We start from the raw sequence: 26,234 nt of genomic DNA, 5'->3' as shown, positions 1-26,234 counted from the left end.
CGGGATTGGCTGTAGAGGAGCAGGGGGCGTCGCTAAGCACAGTGATGGGTGTTTTCATATATTTGAAAAGGACACATGGAGTAGCTGTTCCCCAAGGGTAGGGGGGAAACTGCTCCTTTCCAGCCCCTCCCAAAAGGCAACTGCCTAGTCACACAGCAGATGCTAATGAAAGGTACAATACAACATATCTTTTTTTCTGCAAAACCAATTTTTAATACAAAAACACTTTGGCAGTGTATGTACTATGCTCTGTGGGGACTGGGGGAGTGCTAAAAATGGGTCTCCTGGTGACAGGTTCCCTTTAAAACCAATACCGAATCCCAGCCAAGTACATAAAAATAGTATTGAGTGCAGAATTGTGAGCTCATGTCTTCTTCCCGCCACAAAGTTCATAAGGTCCTAAAACCACAGATTTAAAGAAGGCAGAAAGGACACATCCTTCTCCAAGAAGCCTAGTACCATATATAACATATTGTAGCCAATATAGTAAAAATACCCACCACAGTGCCGGCAAATGACCACCCACAGTAGCTGCAAATGACCACCCACAGTGCCGGCAAATGACCACCCACAGTAGCGGCAAATGACCACCCACAGTAGCTGCAAATGACCACCCACAGTAGCTGCAAATGACCACCCACAGTAGCTGCAAATGACCACCCACAGTAGCTGCAAATGACCACCCACAGTGCCGGCAAATGACCACCCACAGTGCCCCAACATAGTAGACCAATAGTCACAGCCATCCAGAGTAGCCAGTAGTCCCAGCACCAGCCCCCCAGTAGCCAAGTCATACCAATAGCCATTAGTCACAGTGCCTGGTCCCAGTAGCCAAGAGACACAGTGCATGCCACACAGTAGCCAGCAGTCACAGAAGCCAATAGTCCCGATGCATTCCCCAGTAGCCAGTAGTCACAGTGATGCCCCAGTAGCCATTAGTTAAAGTGCTGGCTACTGGGGGCATTGTCCCAAATTAGTATTTCACTCAAGGGTCCCCCTTTTTAGTGAATAGCCACAGTGTAAACCTGTAACCAATAGATACAGTGCTCTCTTTTAGTCAGTAGTCACATTATACCCAGTAGCTACATTACCACACAGTAACCAGTAGTGACAGTCTTTTCTGTAGCCCTCACCTTACTGTGCCATTTTTTCTGTAACCCCATCCTTATAAGGGAAAGCCACATAAAAGGGCCATAATAAGAAGGGGTTACAGAAAAGTAGGCATTTTAATTAATTGCTAATTTTCTCTAACCCCATTTATTTATAAAAGCCCCTGTTTGTAGCCAATCTATGTATTTTCCCCATTCAAATAATCACCCTCCTATTTTAAGCTGTGGAAAAAGAAAGAAACATATACTCACCTCTACCCCTGCCCTGAAGCAGCAGCAGTCCAATGTGCAGCACTGTAGCTGAAAGACACTTCTGTGAGCTCAACTTTGGTTATATAAAAAAAATTGAGGGTTTTGGGGGGAGCTTCTATCCTGGAGTATCTTAATGGTTGTGTTATAATACACACCTTATAACAACACTAAAGGAAATCAACCAATTTGATAACCAGTATTTTAACCAAACATCCTCACTGGTTGGCGTTTGCACCCCGATGTAGGATCATATCTTCATTAGACACAAAACCATATCATTTTACCCCAAAAACTGCTTTTAATATTTAGCAAAATTAGCGTTACAGTACGAAGGACACACTTGCGCTACCTCTGCTGATAACTATGCATGCCTCCTGTGTTCTGTGGTATACACCCACTACCTCCCATTCCTCTGCCCAAGAGCTGGTGATGTTATCTTGGGCAGGGGAATAGAAGGGGATAGGTTCTAACCACAGCAAGCAGAGCACTCTTTGGGCACAATGACATTGTTTTATGGCTATTGAACATATGACCCTGCACCGACCAGTGAGTTTGTTTGGGGAACCCCTCCATGACTGCCATTCAGCTATATTCATCACATTTTCACATACCCTGTGCAGATGGCATGTTTATAAACATCATGGAAGTGCCCGAATTAAAACTGCTCCATCTTCTTAACTAGGGCTGCACCGATACAAAAATTTTTGAGCGTGATCCGATACTTGCATAGTATCATGAGACTCGATACAATACTTTTCATAAAAAATGAAAATAATTATAGTACAAAGCAGCACCATCTCACATTCCCGGTGCTTGCTAGTTGTTGTATGGGCGCACAGTGGTTGTAGAAAGGAAGTAGACACTTTTTGCCCAATAAAATGTAAAGTTTTTTTAGTAAGCTATAAAATGTTTTGCCCCATTAATCTGCCCACGAGAGGGCTTATTTTTTGCGAGATGAGATGCATTTTTCAGCAATACTATACAGAGATTGTTGTATTGCAACATTAGTGGGCTCTGTCAGATTATGGACATTAAACACACCTAATAGGCATGCCAATGAAGTCTCTTCAACAGTAATTGAATAAACTGTACGTATTATATCTAGGACAGACTTCCATAGGGCTTCCAATTCTCTACATTCCCACATCATATGGAGTATTCCAGCCTCCTCCTGTTTGATATAACAACTGGGGAGATTTGTATGCCCTGTGCAGAAGTAACAAATAAGACTTCCTGCGTGCTGCACTAGGGGAAAGAACTGATAAGAGCTCTAGGGCTTCGGTCCATTGTTCCTCTGTAATAGGACCCACGTCTCTGTCCCATTTAGCAAGGCATTTCAGCGGGGTATCTTTAACTGAATTATTAGGCAATACAGTATAAGAATAGGAAATGAACCCTTTTGTAGAATTTGCTCTTAGTATCCTATTCAACTCCCCACCAGATCCCAGCTCAACAGGTTCCTCCCTGACCTGTGTATTAAATGCGTGACGAAGCTGTAGATACTGTTAGAACCAGGCATGTGGCAATTGAAATTCTGCTTGTAACTGATCAAATCTTTGCAGCTCCCATCTAAGCACAAATGTTTTAATGTCTTTACCCCTTTCACTTCCCACAGAGTTAACCCTTCCAACCCAAATTATTCTTTCATTTTTTACTTCTATGTCTTTTATTTAATTTCTAAACTGTGAACATACCGTATTTTTCGGACTATAAGGCGCACAAAAAATCCTTTGATTTTCTCAGAAATCAAAGGTGCGCCTTATAGTCCAGTGCGCCTTATATGTGAACCGTACTTACAGACAACAGCTGCCTTGAACTATGCAAAGGTCTGCCACCCTTATAATCCGGTGCGCCTTATATAGGAAACTAGACGTTTTAGCAGGCATTTATTGATGGTGCGCCTTATACTCCGGTGCGCCTTATATTCCGAAAAATACGGTAAATTTCTTAATTTTTTTTTAAGTTGACACCAATTGAAGAATTTTTTGTCTACAGTTTAGAAATTAAATAAAAGGCATACAGTGAGATGAGAATACCCCTTTAACCCTTTAAAGGCCTGGCCCTTTTTTGTTTTTTCATTTCAGTTTTTCACACACAATCAAAGATCTAGAACTTTTTCATTTTTACACGTACAGAGCTGTGTGATGGCTTGTTTTCTGCGTAACAAATTGCACTTCATAGTGATGTTATTTATTATCCGATGCCATGTACTGGGAAGCGGGGAAAAAAATTCAAAATGCAGTAAAAAATTATGAAAAAAATACATTTGACTTTTCTTGTGGTCTTGGATTTTACAGCTTTCAGGGTGCGCCCCAAATGAGATGTCTACTTTATTCTTCGGGTCCGTGGGATTACAGGGATACCACATTTGTATAGGTTTTATAACGTTTTCATACATTTACAAAAATTAAAAAATTGTTCTTTTTTTATTTTGCCATCTTGTGGCGCTAATAACTTTTTCATACTTTGGTGAACAGAACTTTGCGTGGTGTAATTTTTTGCGTTCTGATGAAGTTTTCAATGCTACCATTTTTAGGCCTGTACGACCTTTTGATCACTTTTTATAGATTTTTTAAATATTTTTCAAAATGGCATTTTCGACTTTGGGTGCTATTTTCCATTACGGGGTTAAATGCAGTGAAAAACAGTTATTTTATTTTGATAGATCGGGCATTTTCGGATGCGTCAATACCAAATGTGTTTGAGATTTTCACTGCTTATTTATATTTATATCAGTTCTAGGGAAAGGGGGATGATTTGAATTTTTAGGGTTTTTTTTATTATTTAGGTATTTTTTTATTTATTTAGGTATTTTTTTAACTTTTCTTAAATTTACTATTTTTCAGAATCCTTAGGGTACTTTAACCCTAGGTTGTCCGATTGATCCTACCACATACTGCCATACATTGTAATGAAAGGGTTAAAACGGGTCTTCGGAAGACTTGAGGCTGTCATGGTGACGAATTGCCACTCCCCGATGACGTCATGGGGAGCGACTATCCTCGGCAAGAGAGCAGCGCCCATGCGCAGCCATCTTTTTGAAGCAATGTACGGGTGTTGCCGGTAAGTCTTTGCTGCGATATGCAGCAAAGACTTACTGGCTACGGAGAGGGCTCAGCCAGTGAGCCCCCTCTATGTACCTGCGGCCACTTGTGACTTGTTATGACGTCACAGGTTATGAAAGGGTTAAGAGAGATTGAATTATGGATAACGTACTAAGGACTCGGATTTGGACCCTTGCAATACTTTTTATTGTTTTTTAATTTAGAACTATACTAGTCTCTGGAGAGCCTGCATGGAGCCGGGGGTCTGTTACCTACACTGGGGAGCAGCTGCTGGAGCTCAGTGACACATCAATGCAGCATGCTCTCTGATCTGACATCCCCAAGAACTGAGGTAAAGAAGTAGACAAGGATGTAGGGCTACAGCTTTTCAGAGAGCCAGGAAGAGACTTCATAGACCTCTTTTACGCTTTGTCGCTATGGGCAATGTAAGATCTGTCTCAAATAAGATAGAAGAACTGGCAGCGCTGAACCGATATCAACAGGAGCTCCAGGAGTGCAGCATCATGCCGTTTACAGAGACATGGCTTACAGGACTTACTTTGGACCCGCTCCTCTCCTTGGATGATTTTAAATTATTTCGCACAGGCAGGACAAGGGATAGCGGTAAAATAAAGGAGGAGGGCTGGCGATATTTGTGAATGAGAGATGGTGCGATTCTAGGCACATTACAATTAAGGAGCAAACTTGCTGTAAAGACATTTAAATGAGTATGAGACCTTTTTATCTGCCGAGGGAACTATCGGACGTCATTGTCATAGCTGCTTATGTGCCCCCCTCTGCGAATGCTGAGACTGCCTGTGAAGTTCTGCAAAATGCGGTGAGCCAACAGCAGACACTTCACCACCAGCCCCTCTTTCTGGTGTCTGGACATTTTGACCACATTTGTCCAACATCCACGTTGTCAAACTTCACACAGAATGTATCCTGCCACACTAGGGAAAATAAAACACTCAACCAGTTTTTTGCCAACATAAGGGAGGCATACAAGTCATCAGCCGTACGGCACCTAGGAAGAGCACATCACAACCTCATGCACCTATGCTCTGTGTAAGTTCCCCTTGTGCAGAGAACCAGCTGTCATCCGCACAGCAAGAACATGGTCTGCGGAGACTGAAGAGGCTTTGAGAGATTGTTTCAACAACTCTATTTGAAGAACTGCAGGATTCTTATGGAGATGATATTGATGGCCTGGCAAACTGCGTAACAGACGATATTAACTTTTGTATAGAGAAATCAGTAGCCACAAAACAACAAACCCTGGGTTAACCCTGATATAAAAGCTCTTATTAAAGAGATTTTTTAGATTAGGTGACAAGGAATACATGAGGATTGTTCAAAAGGAGCTGAGGCAACATATGAGGGAGGGGAAATCCAGATACAAGAGGAAGACAGAGGAGCAGATGAAACAGGAGAACATCAGTGGGTTCTGGAAAGGCCTTAAATCAATGGGTGATTGCACACATGGCGTTTTGAACCCTGTTTTGGTCAGTTTATCCAAAAACACATGAGGTTTTTGAAAAACGCATGAGTTTTTGACCAACTTTAATTAAGATAATTGGTAAAATCTGCCAAAAAAGGATGCGTTTAACGAACTGCTTAAAAATGGACCATAAACGGGTTCAAAACACCATGTGCGGCACCACCCAATATCTGGTCTCAGACAGCCTGTCTCTCAGGTCACAGCAGATAAGGTGTGGGTTAATGAACTTACTCTATTCTTCAATAGGTTTGAACACACACCTGCCCCTCCCACATTATAGTCGTACCCGCTGAGACAACATGAGTCCATGTCATCAGAAAACCATTATATTGTCTCCTCCACACTCCACCCCACTGGATCCCATGCTGTTAGTCCTGATCTCCAGATCAGTCAAACCAGTCAGTCATCAGGCTACAATGCGATTGTTACAAGTGCCCAGGTGAGAAGAAAGCTGAAAAGGCTCAAGGTGGGAAAGGCTGCGGGGCCAGATGGTATCAGTACAAGACTACTTAAGGCCTGTGGTGAACAGCTTTGTGGTATTATTGGACATATGTTTAACATGAGCCTGAATTTGGGAAGGGAACCACAACTGTAGAAAACATCTTGTGTGGTACCATTTCCAAAAACACTTCACCCATCGGACCTCAACAGCTGCAGAACAGTGGCATTAACATCCCATTTGATGAAGGCCTTCGAGAGATTGATTCTCACATCTCCGCCCTCTAGTGAGCTCATCTTTGGACACCCTACAGTTTGCTTATTGTCTAGGCATTGGGTGGATGATGCCACTATCCACCTTCTACATTGAACTTTTTCTCACCTGGTGAAACCCGGGAATACTGTGAGAATAATGTTCTTTGATTTCTCCAGTAGTAGTACAGGTGCACCTCAAGGTACAGTTCTGGCTCCCTTCCTCTTCACATTGTACACAGCAGACTTCAGGTACAATTCAACTAGTCGCTACCTCCAGAAGTTCTCTGATGACTTTGCTATAGTAGGCCTCATTACAGGTGAGAACCACAGGGAGTACAAAAAAATTGATCCAGGAATTTGTGGATTGATGCCAGCAAAACAACCTTAGGATAAATGCTGGAAAGACCAAGGAGATGGTGGAGGACTTCTGTAAGCACAGTCCTCCTTCTCAACCAGTGGTCATCCATGGGACGGACATTGAGGCAGTGAAGTCCTATAAGTACTTGGGTGTCATCCTTAACAATAAGCTGGATTGGGCAGAGAACATAAATGCACTTCACAGGAAGGGTCAGAGCACACTATACCTGCATTTGGAGTACAGGGGGCACTTCTTAAGACCTGTTTCAACTCTATAGTGGCATCAGTCATCTTTGGTGTAGTCTGTTGGCGAAGCAGCATGTCAGCTAAGAAGAGAGCAAACTGGACAAACAGATTAGGAAAGCCAGCTCTGTCCTGGGGGGTCCTCTTGACACAGTGCAGGTGGTAGCTGAGAGGAGGATACTGTGTAAGTTGAAATCTATTCTGGAGAATAGCTCCCATCCCATGCATGGCATTGGGTAGCATCTTCAGTGATCGACTTCTTCACCCAAAGTGTGAAAGGAGGCGTTATCGGAGGTCAATCCACCCCGCTGCAATCAGGTTGTTCAACAAACAGGGCCCAAACAGAAGTAAGTAGGCTGTTTAAAAAAATCCTCTATTTACCCCCTCTGGCGCTCATTTTCTCCCGTGTCGCAGTCCATCAAAGGATGGTACATAAAATTAGTCTGCTGGGACTTGGGGAAAATCTGTGTATTTAGAACTGGCTTAGTGATACGAAACAGAGGGTTATCATTCATGGTATTTTCCCAGATTGGGTTTGAGTTTACCAGTGGAGCACCATAGGGTTCTGTGTTGGGCCCTCTTCTTTTTATATTTTTTCTTAATGAGTGTTTACACAATAGAGTTTCAATTTTTGCATACGATACTACGCTCTGTAAAGAAATTAATACAGAGGCAAATTTTATACCAATACAGAGCGATTTGCTGAAGTGTAAAGTAGATAAATGTAAGGTTATGCACTTGTGCCATGGAAACAAAAAGTACAATGTTTTAAACAGTCAATTGCATGGCAAAACTGCAGAAGAAAAACAATTGGGGGTATTGGTGGATGGTAAACTTGATTTTAGTGACCAGAGCCAGGCAGGTGCTAATAAAGCAAATAAGATTATGGGATCTATCAAGAGACAATTTACTCCAGTGATAGCCCTTTAGAACTGCCAAGGCAACATGACACCTTATTTTCAAAACTGCCCGAAGACAGAAAAAGAGCCTTATTGGTCAGGCCTCAAACTTAACTTTTATTTAAATGATGATGTAAAACACAACTTATTAGACAATCAAGTGTGATCGTCTAATAAATTATGTTTTACATCATGAACTAAATAAAAGTTAAGTTTTAGGCCTGACCAATAAGCCTCTTTTTATGTCTTAGGACAGGTTGAAAATAAGATCTATCAAGAGAGGCATAGATTATCACGATAACAATAAGGACTTAAAGGGAACCTGTCACCAGGAGACCCATTTTTAGCACTCCCCCAGTCCCCACAGAGCATAGTACATACACTGCCAAAGTGTTTTTTGTATTAAAAATAGGTTTTACAGAAAAAAAGATATGTTATATTGTACCTTTCATTAGCATCTGCTTTGTGACTAGGCAGTTGCCTTTTGGGAGGGGCTGTAAAGGAGCAGTTCCCCCCACCCTTGGGATTCAGCTTCTCCATGTGACCTTTTCAAATATATGAAAACACCCACCACTTGGCTTAGCGACGCCCCCTGCTCCTCTACAGCCAATCCCGAGTGTGGGGAGTTATTCATATATTCATGTTTCCCATGGTGACAGGTTCCCTTTAAACAAATCACTGGTCAGACCGCACATGTAAGATTGTGTGTATTAATAGGACAAGAAGTACTGGAAAGGGTGCAGAAGAGAGCAACCAAGATTAAAAGGAGAATAAGGAGATGAGAATACAATGATAGATTACAAAACTGGGGGTTATTAAGCTTAGAAAAAAGATTGCTGAGGGGAGACCTGATTACAATATACAAATACATAAATGGTCAGTACAGAGATCTTTCCAAAGACAATGAAAAGGGGGCATCTTCTACACTTATGAGAAGGTTGTTATGGCAGATATATTCTACGGGCGCTGACCACCGACTGAGAGTATCAGCGAATGTATCACTGGTTACAAATCCAAATAATTTATTGATAAAACCAGAATGGTAAAACAAAAGTACAGGAATGTATAGTATATCCTCCTAACGCGTTTCGGGTCGGACGACCCTTTCTCAAAGATAGGAATGCTGTAATGGTAAGTATACAGGTATTTAAACAGGAAATCACATGTCTAGGACAGCATTGTCCAGCTGTCCTAGACATGTGATTTCCTGTTTAAATACCTGTATACTTACCATTACAGCATTCCTATCTTTGAGAAAGGGTCGTCCGACCCAAAACGCGTTAGGAGGATATACTATACATTCCTGTACTTTTGTTTTACCATTCTGGTTTTATCAATAAATTATTTGGATTTGTAACCAGTGATACATTCGCTGATACTCTCAGTCGGTGGTCAGCGCCCGTAGAATCTAGCTAACCCATCCTTATATATTGTATACCGCTGACTCCGCTTCTTGGAATTGGCGTCTTCGTTTTTGGGCTAGAGGAGCAGCAGACCGGGACCGCGTCCATTCCCTTGCTACCCTGTTTAAGGGCTTGATACATACTAGCCAAGGTGGCTAATGGTGAGCACCCAATTTGGGACTTTCTTTACATTCACTAATTGCCTTACGATATCACCCGAGGCGCCGCCCTCCGTTGTCTCTGTTTTTTGTCTTTATTTTTTATGGCAGATATATTGTACATGTTCAGGAGAGGCCTTTCTTGAGAGCAAAAATATAATGGGTTATGGGGAAAAAAACATTTGTTTAATCCTAAATGATAGGTTGGACTTGATGGACCTGAAGCTTTTTCTACCTTATCTATGATCCTTATGATAATTTTTTTTTTAGAAGGTCACACAACGTTCATCTGTAAAAGGCAAGACAACATTTCCGGTTCATCCCAAACTTTCAGCCAAATATTCCTAACTTTTTGTTAATAGTGCATACTAGTAGGTCATTAGTAGCATACCATGCTCAAAAACCCCTTGAATAAATAATGATAAATCAGGAAGCTGGACAAAACTGCTGCTAAACTACACTAATGAGAAATAACAAGGTGAAGCAGATGGAAAGCATGTTTGTAAAATTGTAGCCTGTTAATTGATGATTTTTGATCTAACTGCCATGTCTATTTGAGCTGTAGAAAGGTCAGCGGATGGCTTCTACATATCAGTTTAGATAGGTGTGATAGTTTGGGTGGTGGTTTGTTGGTAACATTGTTGGCGATTTATTCACCATTAGAGGCACATGGCACCAGCATGGCTACCACAGAATTATGTGACATGCCAGCCATCTGGTTTGCACTTAGTGGGACCATTATTTGTTTGTCATTAGGACAATAAATCCAAAACACCCTCAGGCTGTTGGGCCAAGCAGAAAAAAAGGAATACCATGTCAGATGACCATGCCTCCACAATCACCCCACTTAAACCAACTGAAATGTGAAAAATAAAGGCAGCCATAAGTGCTAAGCATTTCTGTGAACTCCTTTAAGACTGTTGGAAAACCATTCCAGGTGACTACCTCATGAAGCTGAAAGGGAGAAAGCCAAGCGTGCACTAAGCCGTAATAAAAGTAAAAGGGGAATGCTTTGATGAGTGAAAAACACAATGTTACTGCTACAGATTACTAAAACAATGGAAAATGTATGTTGTATCTATGGGATACACTCTGAGGAGGTGCATAGGTGCATGCACTATATTACAGGTCATCCTTAGTCTACACAATAAGTGAACCAGAATTTACAGTGCTATATATCATATATATCAACTAGGGGATTGGTAAACATTTGCTGTAAATCAATAGATGGCTATGTCATAGTTTCAAACTAGAACAGTTCTTTTCCACATATGACCCCTACTAGTCTTAACATTGGATTTGGACTTAAAAGCCCTTTCACAGGACTTCAATTTCCTGTATAGATTTAGAGCCCACTTTTTCTTTGGCTCAATAAGAGCATATGTTTTATACCGATGCAAGATGTATTTGTACATCATGTCTGCTTAGCATTACATATTGTACACAGTGGGAAGAAGAGGGCTCTGTGTAGTGGCACTGCACTATAGTGGTACTGTAACAACATGCTGAACAGGTGCCAAAAAATCTAGTAACAGCATTCAGGCATTAGGAAGGGAACCGAGTCATCCACTTATAGTGTTATATCAAAAAGTTTAAAAAAAAAAAAATAGTCAGCTCACCACCATGTGGATACACAGTTGTTCACTATGGAGTGCGGAGAGAGGAGGATCAGTGTCGGCTTCGGTTTGCTGTCTGTGAGATTAATGTAGAGCAGCGGAGACAAACTCTGTGCTCTGCCGCCATAACTGAAAGGTCGGAACTGGCATGAATTCTGGCTTGTTCCTGGTCAGATACCACCAATGTACAAGTTAATGAGGTGGGAGCAGGACTCAGGCCCCCCTCTTGCGGCTGGGCCCCTGACTGGAGTCCAACTATTCCCCCTGCTCGATGGCCACATTGGTACCATGACTCCTGCTATCAGATTATAAAATTATAACTTCTCTTAAGAGAAGAGGTCATCCATATCTTAATCCTGGAAAACCTCTTTAAGATTTAAAACATAATCAATAAAAGATGTTAACTGCACACATGTTGTTCCAGTTTTCTCTTTCCTCTTGTGTTTTTATAACTAACTTGCTGATCAGTGGGGGTCTCAGGAGGAACTGATCCTTAGTCTGAGGAGCAGCAATGGGGTTTGGAAGGACCCCTCGTTCTCGCGATCTGCAGGGGTCTCAGCACGGAGACCCCCACTGATCAGCAAATTAGGCCCTATCCCGTGGATAGGACATAACTTGCCTTTGTGGGAAAAACCCCTTTAACGGCAGAGCCAGTGCACAGGAGGACTCATGATGTTCTCAGCTTCAGTAATGGAATCAAATGTTGTATGACTGACAGCTACTTATTTATGAAGGGAAATGAAATATGCAGCACACCGGGCATGCTCCATGTGCGGTAGGATGCATCTGTCCAGCATCCATTTTACACATGGATCCATTTCTATAGTCTAACCGATACGTAAAAACGCATCTGAATAGGATATTCTGTACCTTTAATCGATCAGTTGCATGGTCCATTAAAATATCGGCTGTGGGCACTGATCCATTAAGTGAGGCTGTGCACTATACATTTCAACAGTCAGGTCACGGACAATTTTCACTGTTGTATTCATTTGCCCTTTAATTCATGAGGCCTTTAATTCATATTAAGAGAGATTCATATTAGAGATAAGCATTCAATATGCTCAGATTTTTGTTAAAGAGGGTAGTGAGTACAGTGTTAATATTCCCACAAACTAAAAAGGGCCTGCAGAGACCTATTCATTTATATTACTAAGAATGAAGGAAGCATCTGCATAGAATTTGGGCAGAAACTTTCTAATCACTTTGCTAAGCAACCAGGGATTCACCTTTACCTGAAGATGCCTTAAATACAGGCAGGAATGTCCTGTAATCAGCATTTGTTTATACAGAGGAGAAGGATTACTTTTTCTTGACTCTCTCTGGAAGGATAATGTTTGCAAAGGGAGCTAAGAACAGGAAACATATGGAAAAGATCTGCAATAACTGAATGCTGGCTGGAGTCCGACATGCCACGTATCACACACCCATGACTGAGGTCTCTGCATATTTACCTTGGTTGACCATTAACTCTCATACTGCTGAAGCTCTATTTATTCTAAAGTGATAATTTAATAAAAACAAGGCCTCCTGCACCAATGAACACTTTCAGAAGTGAAGCTGCTTTGCAAATCTGATGAAAAAGGCACTGGGAAAGTATGCCCACTCTCTTGTTACAGCTGCTTGAGGAAAACAGGGCTATGGAGTCGAAGTCGTGACCATTTTGTTGGAGTAGGAGTTAGGGAAATGAGGAGTCTTAAGTTTGGCATACTGACTCCACGGCCCTGGGCATAACGAACTTGGGACAATCCCTTTAAGCATTTACAATATGCCATAAATGACTAATACGTTTGGACCTTAACCTCACCTTTACTCAGACTATAAAGGCCAGGTGATATTTTGTGGAGTTCAATGGAGAGATATCACATGCAAAGATGGAATGCAGTAACTGGGAATCGGCAAAGTGTTGTACAATTTCTCATAATGGGTGACGATTCCACAGTGGGACACATACCAACCAGTTAGATGATATGTCATATACCTTTACTTATCACAGGTCTGTTGTAGAAGTTCCACATAAATCATGAATTCATGTGAATTTGGGTTAGACAACCCATTAACATGCAGCAGAAATTGAAGAAGGTGTACCATAAGGCAAGGCTTCTAAACGCCAACTTATATGTAACAGGTAGTGCGTGGCGCATCCCTATCACTATACAGGGCCGTGCTGTAAAGGCACGAGAAAGGCAGTGGAGCTCCAATATGAGTTAGGAGAGAAAATGGCTGGTTTCGCGTAAGGCTCAAGGCTTTGGTTGCTTTAGATGGTTTTGTGGAGACAGATAAAATCCACATCAAATCCTAATATAAAGTCTATAAATAACACTGAATACTATATACACATGAAATTAATGATTGTCTTTGAGATAGGAAAATTAAACTGTATATTCTTCAAGAGACATTTTAGATTTAGATTTTAGTGATTACAATAAATGTACATTGCGGCAGTGAAAAGAATTTGGATTCAATATAAAGGAACCCCAATGGTTAAAAACAGGATGGGGGGCAGGAACACAACCCATTTTGTGTTAATTAATATTTTGGTTCCTGCAGATGGTTTCAATATAATAACTGGTTCCCATGAGGAGGAGTCAACATGTTATTTAGCTGGTACTTAATAGCTAACATGAGTTTTAAGAAAATAAGATTGAAGCAGCAATAATTTAGATTCATCTCAGGCGAGTTAAAAAACTCAAACTGTAAGGAAAAGGAGTGTTGAGGGAATTCACCTTTTAAGTTTGAAAACAGATAAATTCAGTACATTGTAAACGAAATCGCAATAAGTAATGCAACATAAACTCCAAGAAGGTAAAGTCATGGAATACAGGCAGTCCCCGGGTTACATACAAGATAGGGACTGTAGGTTTGTTCTTAAGTTGAATTTGTATGTAAGTCGAAACTGTATATTTTATCATTGTAGTTCCCGACAATTTTTTTTTTGCCCCAGTGACAATTGGAGTTTCAAATTTTTTTGCTGTAATAGGACCAAGAATTATCAATAAAGCTTCATTGCAGACAATTTTAAGCTGATTATTGCAGTCTGGGACTATTTTAAAGCATCCAGAGAGCTTCACCAGAGGTCACAGTGGGCAGAGGGGTCTGTCTGTAACTATGGGTTGTCTGTAAGTCGGGTGTCCTTAAGTAGGGGACCGCCTGTAATGAAAATGAATGATTTGAATGACATGTTAATGATCTGTAGGTGATGGAAACATGGAAACCTCAGCATGCTATCAAGTAGCGTTTTATGCACTTGAGAATACAAATTATTAAGATTCGCTGCTGGCGGCTTTGTTTGCAATTGCTGTTATATATATGTTATATATGCAGGTGCTGCAGAAGTAACTACCCATTGATCTGTCCATTGTAGTTAATGGAAGTTGTAAAATGCTCTGCAGTTGTCTCTTGCTTTACACCATCCATGTAGAGCACAGCATCAATAATGTAATGGCAGTGCAGCCCTCTCTCAACACTGTCTTATCCAACATACCGTAAGTACACATGTGGACAAAACTCTTGGTACCTCTCGTATAGTGAAAGAAAAACCCACAATGGTCACAGAAATAACTTAAATCTGACAAAATGAACACATGAAAGGCAGACATTGTTTTGCAACCAGGATTCAACATAGTTTAAAAAAATAAAACTCATGAAACAAGCCTGGACAGAAATTATGGTAACCCTGAAAAGAGGTAAAGAGTAAAGGGACATCTTATATAGCGGTGTGTCTACTAATTAGCATTACAGGTGTCTACAATCTTGTAATCAGTCAGTGGCCTGTATGTAGGGCTACAGCTAATGACTGTGCTGTTTGGTGACATGGTGTGGACCACACTCAACATGGACAAGAGGAAGCGAACGGAAAGAGCCGTCTCAGGAGCTTAGAAAAAAAAAATATAGACAAGCATGTTAAGGGTAAAGGTTATAAGGCCATCTCCAAGCAGCTTGATGTTCCTGTGACTACAGTTGCACATATTATTCAGATCTATGGGACTGTAGCCAACCTCCCCGGACATGGCCCCAGGAAGAAAATTGATGACAAATCAAAGAGACTAATTATATCAAAAGGTAACAAAAGAGCCCAGTAAAACTTCCAAAGGTGAACTTCAAACTCAAGGAAAATCAGTGTCAGATTGGACCATCTATCGTTGTTTGAGCCAAATTTGACTTAATGGGAGACGACCAAGGAGGACACCATTGCTGAAAACAAATCATAAAAAAGGTAAGACTGGAATTTACAAAACTACATGTTGACAAGCCACAAAGCTTCTAGTAGAATGAATCTCTGTTCACAGACAGAAAAATGAAGCATATCTTGAATAAGAACACAGTCCCTACTGTGAAACATGTTAGGTTCTGGGACAGCCGTGCTGCATCTGGCACAGGGTGCCTTGAATCTGTGCAGAGTACAATGAAATACCAAGACTTTCAAGGGATTCTAGAGAGAAATGTGCAGCCTAGTGTCCAGTTAAAACATTGGACGGTTTTGTAGTGGCCTCTATGAGCCCTGACCTAAATACCCCCATACCCCCACAGAGAGTCTAGAATGCAGTGAAAGACCTTCTATAATGTTTATGCTATTAAAGCTGCAGAAAAGAGACCAACATTAAAATGTATGATTTAGGATGGGATATCGAACAATCTCATAAGCAGGGGTTTACATTTTTATGACAATTTTTTGGTAATATAGTCTAATTTGAAACAAAAGAATAAAAACTCTACAAATGCACTCTAACTACAAGCAATCTGTAAAAATTTGTCCAAAAGTCAAGCTGCGCTTGCACACAAAACAATAATACAGTACATTCCTGTAATATTTTTCTTTGGTTTTTCGCTTCTTTGTAATAAAAACCTGCCCAGGCAAGCCATTTACAATTACCAATCATAGAAGATGAAGACGAAAAAACATTTTGCTCTATCCTCTTATTTCAAGCAAACAGTGGACAGGTCTTCCATCCATGTTATGCCCCCAAGACATGAACATTTCAAGGTTTTTTTTCTAGGCACCTTTTCATTTATAATCACCTTCTAAAAGAAACCAACGACAATCTATTCGTCATCCAGAAATCAAATCGGCACCAAAATCTCTGACAAGAGTTTGGCACTATAGTTTGGGCTGGGCATCCTGTGACCGGATCTCTACTAGGCAAGGTAATATTTTATTTCAGTCTTAATGCTCAATAATAATATGCACGTAGATATTTTCTTGCTATTTTAAATGAAAAAGACCAGATTTTACCCCAACAAACAACTAGTCCCTCGGGTATGAAATTTTCCTTCAAGAATTCCATCTTTTAATACAAAATCCTGCACATTTTTTCAATTAAAAAATCTCCCCCAAGTTATGCAAAAATGAGCAGAGAAGTGAGTCAGATTTTGCCTGAGATCAAGTCACGTAAAGAAGCAACAGGAGGAGACACCATTATCTTCAGTTCTATAATACCTAGAAACATTTTTTGGTGCCATATTAAAACAAAAGAATCTCATCTTTCAGATAGCATGGTTTAGGTGTGTGGTCCTGTGAGCTATAGACCCTGATATTTAGACAAGAACTGGATCATTCCAACTATTATCATTTCCAACTATTTACTTAAATGCGGTTTCTCAGCTTTTGTACACCCCAGAAGCACAAAATAAGAGAGGAAAGATACGATTCTTATCTTTAATATGACACAAATGCATGTTCTAGGTACTATAGAACCGAACATGGGGTCACTTTAAGTGACACTCATTGCAGCCTCTACATGACTCAATCTTTAGCAAAATTTACCCCTCTCATCATTTCACTGACCTTTGAGGAGATTTCAGATAAAAGAGGGAATTACAGCGAGGCCATTTTATACTCTACGGAGGGTGCTAGTAGTTTAATGGGGAAAACTCTGGCAACAGAGGCCCTTTAAGTGTTCCCTGTTATAGCTCAGGTTGAGTTGTAGGGTTGTAGGATCCACCTGACAAGTGATAGTATGTGTATAATGATGCTATAATTTGCTACCGTTATTCGCAGAATGTTATGCATTGTTGTAGGCTGCGTTTATTTAGTGCATCATACGATACTGCGTACACGTTTGCCTAGGATACTGTATATTTTATACATCCCTTTCAATATACAGTTATAGATCTGACCATTGGTATGACCAATTTACCACAGTGTTATTTTTAAATATGTGTGTTTGTGTTGGTCCAATTAGACAGTTTTTTTTTTTTAATTTTGTGTTTGTCTTTTTTGTGCAGATTTTAATTTATAAGTTTTACTTTCCTGTTAAGTTTTTAACTTTTCCTGTTGTGCTTGTGTATCCGCCTTGGAAACGTGGTTATGTGCGCGTCTTTTGTTACCTCCATTATTAATCATTTTGTAGATTCCACTCCCTTATGAACCATTTAAATCCCAGTCGCCCTCTTAAAAGGTATAACATTTTCCAACGGGCAGAAATAGAGTGGCACTATTACTAGTATATGCTTTTTTTTTTTTTTAAGCCAATTTTTATATTACAAAAAAGAAAATCAACAAAAACTGTACACAAAATGTTATTAAATAAATGGTCTTGGAGCCAAGTGGGCAGAGTGAGAGTATGGTAAAATAATTTAGGTCAAAAAGGTAAAAAGCAGGCATTCTCTAGTATAATGACTGCATATCTAATCATAGAAAAGTATTTGGCATTTCTGAAGAACTGAAAAAAAGAACTGTAAAATCCTAAGTCAAGTAAGAGTGATGCTCTGGCAATGGAGCAATGTGTATTTTATGTGCATATTCCTCTATTAAGATTTTTTTCTCTTCAGTGAATTTCTTTGCCACACCTCAAACCAAAAATGAGAAGGGACACAGATTAAACCCACTGAACTCGGCCAAAATCACAAAGCATATACTTTTTTTTTCCCCCCTCTTGGAGACTTACAATGAGAGGACACACATAATTTTAGGCATCTTAGTCAAGGCTTTGAGAAGACAGCTTTTGCTAGTAAAGAACTGCTGCTCTTCTTCAAAGACAGTGCAGGCAATCGCTGGATCTAGGCAGAGCTGGATCTTTTTGCAGCATCCGGTGGTACAAACTGAGAGGCTATCTGCTCACAAGCAGTAATATCCATTCAGAGAAAACTACAGGCACCCGTATACTCAGGTATGGTCACAATTTAAGCTTTATGATATAAGCCAAGGGGCTATTTCTTTATCTAGGCAAAGCAAGATGTTGTATTTAATGAGGAATTCTCTATGAATGCCAGTGTAACAGCTGTGTTTTATGTAAGAACTGAATCAAGCTCAAGTTTTATAAGTATCTGTGTGTGTGCCGCCAAAACGAATACAGTCTAGTATGTCCTGCATTGTTCAATTCATGCTGTAGTCATGAAATTCATATTACTTAAGAATGATAGAAAACCTTTAAGAAAAATGCTTCAGGTGTTGTGTAGGGTCAGCAGGCCAGGTTTAGGGGGCTGAGCAATTGTCATTCAACTTCTAGACTACGCTCTTGGATGTACATGCCATATCATTAGTAATATTACCATGTTAATATGCAGCATTTTATTGTATTCTAGTGAACTACACAAGCTTTAATTGTTTGTGGTACTGTGTGAATAGAGATGACTGCAAGTAAATACTGAAAAAAATGAAATTTGTTCAGTTCTTATAGTAGTTTAGGACAAATATGTAAAAAGGGATTTCCTATTAGTGGGCACACCCTTGAAATGCTTTTTGTATGCAAGTAGTGGATAATTTATTTTGTGAGTTAAGAGATTGCACTCCTAGTCCAGTACTTTCTCTTGAGTGAGCTGTGGTTGTCTAGCCATAAACCACAAAAGTAGTAAGCAGACCATCTACTGTTTTATACAAATCACAAACCAAACAAATGACTAGTATAAAGAAAATGCTAAGATAAAAACAAGATTAAAATGTGCCATAGAACTGCTTTTCCCATATATTATACAATATGTAGCGACAACTTAGACAATAGTTTTAGCTCTCTACCCATTTCACTACTAACAAGTTATTTTAAAATATTGTTCTATCCAAAGATTACAGCAATAGCAGTCACCATGGATTGCAGTCTCATTCTGCATCTCGCTCTCATCTTGATATGTGCATCACAAGGACTGTGCCAATATGAAGGTTATGACTACGACACCGATTATGAACCTGATCCAGATGTTCACTATCGGCCATCCATTCATTTCCATCACACCGTAGATTACAATGTTCCAAATGTACCTTATGCAACGGATTGTGCAAGAGAATGCTACTGTCCGCCATCATCTATAGTCACCATGTACTGTGACAATCGGAAACTCAAGACCATTCCCCAGATCCCTTCCCGTATTCAACAGCTCTACCTACAGCACAATGAGATTGAAGGGGTAGATAGAAAATCCTTCATTAATGCCACTTCTCTGAGGGAAATTAACCTTAGTTACAACAAACTTAAATCAAACAGAATTGACAGTGGGGTGTTTGCCACATCCCCTCATTTACATCAAATTATCCTAAATAATAATGACTTAGAAGAGATTCCATCACCAATTTCTAGTTCTGTTGAAAGGATCTTCCTGGGTTCCAACAAGATTAACAAAGTAAGAGAACAAGACCTTCAGGGCTTAGTCAACGTGACCATGCTTGACCTCTGCAACAATCATATTGATAACATCAAAGGAAAAGCACTAAGCAAAATGACAAGGTTAATGCAACTCAATATCTGTAACAACAAGTTGATTTCAGTGCCCGCAAGCCTTCCGACGTCGCTCATGTACCTGTCACTGGAGAATAATTCTATTTCTAAGATCCCAGATGATTATTTTGCGAAGCTTACAAATCTTACTGCTATTCGGATGTCACACAACAAAATTGATGAGGTTCCCTTATACATGTTCAACCTTCCCAAACTGATGGAATTGAACCTGGGTCATAACAAACTCAAGCGCATCTTCTACATTCCTCGATCTCTGGAGCACCTGTATCTGCACGACAATGAATTTGAAAGTAAGTATTCACCCCACATTTGGGAGATGCATCTAAAGTGTTGCAGAGTAAACCAGTGCTGAGTCAAAGTAGAAAAGCCTTCTGCTCCACCAGAATTATCACAGTGGGGCATAGATACTAAGAATGTAGGAAACTGCACTAAAAGTGCTCTGCCAGTGTATAATGCTCAGTGCGACAGATATCATGAATCTGTCGCTTCTCTGCATTGGCCTGACAGAGTTCACCAACTTTTTTGTAATGTACCTTTAAAATAGGGCGTGCGACAGACTTTGCATGTTAAATCCAGTGCATGGTACGACTGAGTTCCGGAACACCTCCTAATTTGTGCTGCATGTTGGCTAGTGTAGCTGCATCACAAAACGGTTGCGTGCGACACTTAAATACCAGTGCAAGCTGTTTATACCTAAAAGAACCTGCAAAACCATTAGAAAACAGGCACAAAGCCCTTAGTGTCTTTTGGATGACAAAACTGGAACAGTTTAGGGGGGGGGGGGCGGAGTTGTACTGTGCACCATCTATTAGTTGATCTAACAACATAACATTTTTTATGGAAGATCCAAAATAAAATCAAACTTCTTTATTCTTCATCCAGGTTTTACCTACACCAGTTGTTATGTATCTTTTAAATGGATGAAGAATAAAGAATTTTGATTTTTATCTTGGATGTGCCACGACAATTCTTCTGGTGTTAAACCCATCGGAGCCAGACGCCGTAGTGCACTCCGGCATGAGTGTTTCCACTCTTCCGGTAAAGTGTTGGTTTGAGAGACAATTTTTCTTTCTACGTGCATTATTTGTAGGTCTAGTTTACTCTTGAAAACTGCCCCAAAATGTTGGTGCACCTGCATGATGCCCAAACATTTTCTAGAAAAACCATGCCCCCTTTGTTGTACTGTCGGAAAAGTGTCTAACAACTGTGCAAAACCCTTAATAAGTGCTGCAAGGAATTTCAGGCAGTTTGTTGCTACAAATTACCCATTTTGCATACTGACTTCAATAAGAATACTAACCCTTTGTAAGTAAATGTATGATTTTCCAACAAAAATAATCCTCAAAAACCTCAGCAATGTAGATAGTATCACTAAAGGGGTTCTGTGTCTCATTTGTAAACCCTATGAAGGCTTACATGCCAAATAAGCCGTGTCAAAAGCCTGGCCTAAAGCTGAATTCAGACAAACTATGTTACATTTGTCTGAGTTGTCAGGAAAAAATACAGACATATATAATTTAGCACTGAAACTAAATTCTATCAGAGCGCATTCTGTTTCTCCAGAATGAAATTAGTTTACACTCTACACTTGCTTATAAAAAATACCCTGAAGCTTTTTACCTTATATTCATAGTAGCCAATCCTCGTCCATGAGTCAGTATCTCTTTGATCCCTGTGGCTAGAACGCAATGGAGTCCTGTAGGTGGATGACAAAATTGTTTCCTCTATGTCTTTTTGGTTCACTGTTATACAGAAGATTGCTAAATAGTGTAAGGGTTTGTGGATAATTTGCTTATGCTCAGCTTTCTAAAGCTCCTGTCACAACAGAGACCTGGGTTGTGACTGGGATATTCCAACACCTAGATCATTTTCTTATTTATATGTTGGTGTTAATGGGATGATTATCAGGTTTCTTGATCTAGTTTTCGTTAAGCTTCAGCTGTTTAGCTTTTACATTTGAATTAGAATACTTTGGTTTCGAGAGTTCAAGGTCAACTGCAAGGTGTTCAGGTCCAGTGACTTTAAAACAAATCCAAATCACCACCCCCTGCATTTGAAAGTTGATATGAGCATTTTTTTTGTATTTTGCTGGATTTTTGCCAAAAATATTCTACGTTGGATTTGTCTGTCCAAAGGACATTGTGCCAGAACACGCAAGTCCTGTTGATGTGTTCTTTATACAATTCAGATTAACATTTAACAGCATAACTGAGGCCCATGGAGTGCGAGATGTAGTTTTTGTTTGATTTACAATTTCTCTGAGCATTGTAGCAACTTCCACTGGTGAACAATCCTTCTCACCATAAGACAATAACATTTAGGATTTTGGACCAAGATTGATAGATGGTAACAATTTTCAATTTGCCAAAACATCTGCTTTTATATAGATTAAGGACTCATGGCTGCTACTTATCCTTTTAAATCATATGCAAGCAGTAAAGATTTTCTTCATTTTTCAGACTGCCTCTACATTTTTGCCCAATTTTACTGAAAAATAAAATGAACCAGAATAATTTGGCATGTTTTGTTGTATATATCTTTTTGTTAAAGGAAAACTACAACTTGGATAGGCCAAATAGGCATTTGGTTTTAAACCAAAATAAAATTACAGGAGCAGCTGCCGGCACGATAGGAATCACAACAGCGCATGCTTAAGAATTCCTGAGAGTCAGGTGATGTTACCGGCTCTTAGGCAGAAGAGTGCGCGGGAGTGGGTGCAAGCTATCACACGTTGGAGGCGAGAAGAATTAGAAGCGGCAGATGTACAGAGGAGCATCAAAGAAAGAAAGGAAAGTTTTTTGTCGAAATAGCGCAGTTTTAAGGGTAATGAAGATGTGATCCTGTAAGTGTGTTTGGTTTAAAACATGCCGATCCAAGTGGTAGTTTTCTTTTAAGAGCTTCTAAGAACAAGATATCCTGAAAGCAGGCCACATGTCAGTCCATACTATTTAGTAGGAAATGCATATTAAGGCAAAGTAAAGGAAATTATATAAAATAACCTTTGACTATAATTGATAAAACCTTCATGATTCATGTACACAAAAAAAGACTCTGCTAAAGCGGACTTTCACAATTGGTCCCACATGGCTAAGTGATATAGCTCCACTGAGTTCAGCTTCTGGCCAGCCACGCCCACTCATCCCTTTTTACAGTGCTGTACCTGCGCTGAGATATGGGGAGGGGGTCGCACCATAAGCCGAACTTAGCGGAGCTTCTTTGCCCCAGACCAGAGAGATAGCGGTGTGGGACCCCAGGAGCGATGAAGGAGGCGAGTACAGCTTTCTTTTTTTCACACTTACCTCCCCAGCCCGCCTGATAACCCCTTTAAGGTTCTTTTTTGGAGGGCGGCAGTGCAGTACATATATTACAAATAAGAAAATGTTTTTCATTTAATGTTATTTATGTTCCCAATGTAAATATCTCAAAATCAAACTTCCTTTTCTTTCAGCAATAAATATAACCCTAATGTGTCCAGTAATGGATCAAACACATCGATTAACATATCTGCGTGTGGACCAGAATCGACTAAAAGGACCTGTAAGCACATTAGCCTTTCTATGCTTCCCCCACATACAAAGTATTTATTATGGTGAGCAGAAGCGTAGTGCTGGTGACAGTCAGACACACCTAATCCCTTCATACCCACTACCAGATGTGGCAAGGTATGCCGAGGATGATGACGATGACGATGATTTTCCACAGTATCATAGAGAGGAGCATGGACCAATAGTAGAAGAGGTGGACAATGAAGATGAAGATGACTTTCAGGACTACTACTAAACAGTGTAAAGGGTCTTACATTTTTATTTTGCCCATTTTTTTAAATAAGTGATTCATTCTTAATGCTTTAAAGGGTTAACAAGCTTACACTTTTATCGTTATTGTTGATAAGAAAGATGGTAAGATATGACGCTTTATATCAGGATTTCTCGCAAAAGATAATTCTTTTGTGTTTAATATAAAGTAGGAAATATTATCTATTAAATACAAAAACCTCTTTAGCAAACAAGGAAGGGCGAGGGGGGGACACTTTATATCAGGGCTTTTCAACTTTTCCATGCTGTGGCCTCTCCAGTCTGAATATCAGGACGCCAAGTTATGTCTGGGCCTCACTTGCCATGGTGAAAGTCTAGGCAGAAATACTGTGCAACAGAACTCAAAAGACAAAAAGGGGGTGATTATGTTGCTAAACTAGAATTCGGTACCCTCATAGAAAACTCATGGCCAACCACTTTAAGTACAGTAGAAGATATTATAATATTATTATACTGAAAAAAAAGACTAAAGAAAGAACTAAAGGGAGTCTGCCACATCCCAATTCACCTCAGTAAAAGCAGCATTGTATAGGGTATTTTTTGTCATCCTTCCAATAATATCTCCCCTATTTCCCAGCAATAAGTAATTTTATAGAAAATTATGTTTTATATATATATATAATAGGTTCTTTAGGTTTGTACTTAAGTTGAAATTGTATGCAAGTCGAAACTGTATACTTCATAACTGTAAAAAAAAAAAAAAAAGCTTGATTACAGACACCTGTGATAACTGTTATAACTGTTTTTAGTAGCCTAGGGCTAAAGTACAGTAAAATATGTATTTATATACATACACACACACACACAGAGTCCGCTACTTAAGGACACCCAACTTAGAGACGACTCCTAGTTAAAGATGGACCCCTCTGCCCACTGTGACCTCTGGTGAAGCTCTCTGGATGCTTTACTATAGTCCCAGACTGCAATGATGAGCTGTAAGGTGTCTGTAATGAGGCTTTATTGATAATACTTGGTCCCATTACAGCTAAAAGTTTTAAACTCCAATTGTTCATAGAAGAGATGAAAAAAGGTCTGTGATGCGCTGCTTGGTAGATAGAGTTTTTTATTCATAACACATAAGCAAGGTGGACTACGCGTTTCAGGAACGGACCTTTCCCTTCATCAGGTCCGATAGTGTATCCATCAATATAATAGATGTTGGAGTAGTAGGCAATTCTGGAACGCTGCTGTGCGCTCTTCTTCCTATCAAGGAGTTCATCCTCAAATAACACAAACGGCATCTAACCTCCAGAAGTAGGAAGCTCTTACCACCATTCATTCTACTACTGGGACAGAATTGCCTACTACTCCAACATCTATTATATTGATGAATATACTATCGGAGCCGATGAAGGGAAAGGTCCGTTCCTGAAATGCGTAGTCCACCTTGCTTATGTGTTATGAATAAAAAACTCTATCTACCAAGCAGCGCATCACAGACCTTCTTTTTTCATCTCTTCTATGAACATATCAGATGAAAGGTCTATTGCAGCAACACTGTTAAGATATTTCTGATATCATACCATTACTTTCTATAGCCAACAACTATTGTACTGTACCCATTGCCTGCGCTGTGTTCTCTTTTTTCGTTTACACTCCGATTGTCACTGGGGCAAAAAAAATTTTTTGTCATAAGCTACAATTCTAAAATATAGTTTCGACTTACATACAAATTCAACTTAAGAACAAACCTATGGAACCTGTGATTTATAAAATCACAGATTTTGGTATTAGGTTTAGATACTCAAAAGCTGCAGATTCCTTCTGTCCTATCACAACACTTCAATGCCTCTGTACACAGCATGAGTAGAAGTATATTATTTAGATTTTGTGTTTATTTTAATCGTGAACATTGTTTTCTAAATTTTACCAGCTGAATTCACGTTGTACACATCCACAAATCATCAGAATTCAGCTAAATGTGAAGAAGAAAACAAAACTGGTAAATACAATCCTACTGAGTGTTAAAAAATGATGGTGCAAAGACCCGCCGTAGACAGTACCCTGGCTCCTATTAGGAACACTGCATTATACAGAGGTTGTGATCGTCACTTGCATAATTATTACGCTGTGGTCATAAAGCTTTGATTGTAAAGATATTAGACATTTGCTTGATATTGTGTACCACTAAATTTTAATAAACCATGTGCTTTACAGATAAAAAAACAGATGTTTTTGCAAATATCTCATGTTTATAAAACAAATTAAAAGTAGTGTTTGCCAAAAATATTACTTTTTTCCCATTTGTACTCATGGATGTGAAGAACAAAGAAAAAAAAGTTGGACAGAAATTCTTTTGAGCTGTCAATTTGTCAGACACTGGTAATTTATTTTAGCCTGAAATACAATCTCATATCAGGTAGACATATGTATAATCTACCTATGGAATATTATCTGGACTGCTGGAACCGTATTGGAACTATATGGAAGTGGAATCTGAGTTATTTATGATGCTTGCAACTCACGGAGCTAGAG

At 39.7% G+C, this 26,234-nt stretch overlaps 2 protein-coding genes across 10 annotated transcripts in view; one reads left to right on the top strand and one right to left on the bottom strand.

Moving 5' to 3' along the window:
• Positions 1-26,234, bottom strand: part of CENPP (centromere protein P) — a 169,710-nt gene that overhangs the window by 104,405 nt on the left and 39,071 nt on the right. The window lies entirely within an intron of this gene.
• On the top strand, positions 16,223-24,848 carry OMD (osteomodulin). 2 transcript variants are annotated; one of them, XM_072128256.1, is made up of 3 exons: positions 16,223-16,420; positions 19,277-20,234; positions 23,393-24,848. In XM_072128256.1, exons 2-3 carry the CDS (start codon positions 19,298-19,300, stop codon positions 23,722-23,724), a joined length of 1,269 nt encoding a protein of 422 aa, XP_071984357.1. In that variant the 5' UTR covers positions 16,223-16,420; positions 19,277-19,297; the 3' UTR covers positions 23,725-24,848. The 2 variants fall into 2 exon arrangements, with proteins under 2 accessions (XP_071984357.1, XP_071984356.1); XM_072128255.1 differs by lacking the exon at positions 16,223-16,420 and adding an exon at positions 18,087-18,384.

Source organism: Engystomops pustulosus, chromosome 10 (assembly GCF_040894005.1).
Source record: "Engystomops pustulosus chromosome 10, aEngPut4.maternal, whole genome shotgun sequence".
NCBI lineage: Eukaryota > Metazoa > Chordata > Amphibia > Anura > Leptodactylidae > Engystomops > Engystomops pustulosus.
Note: the sequence above shows the minus strand (reverse complement) of the source record. Positions and strands in the feature narration are given on the sequence as shown.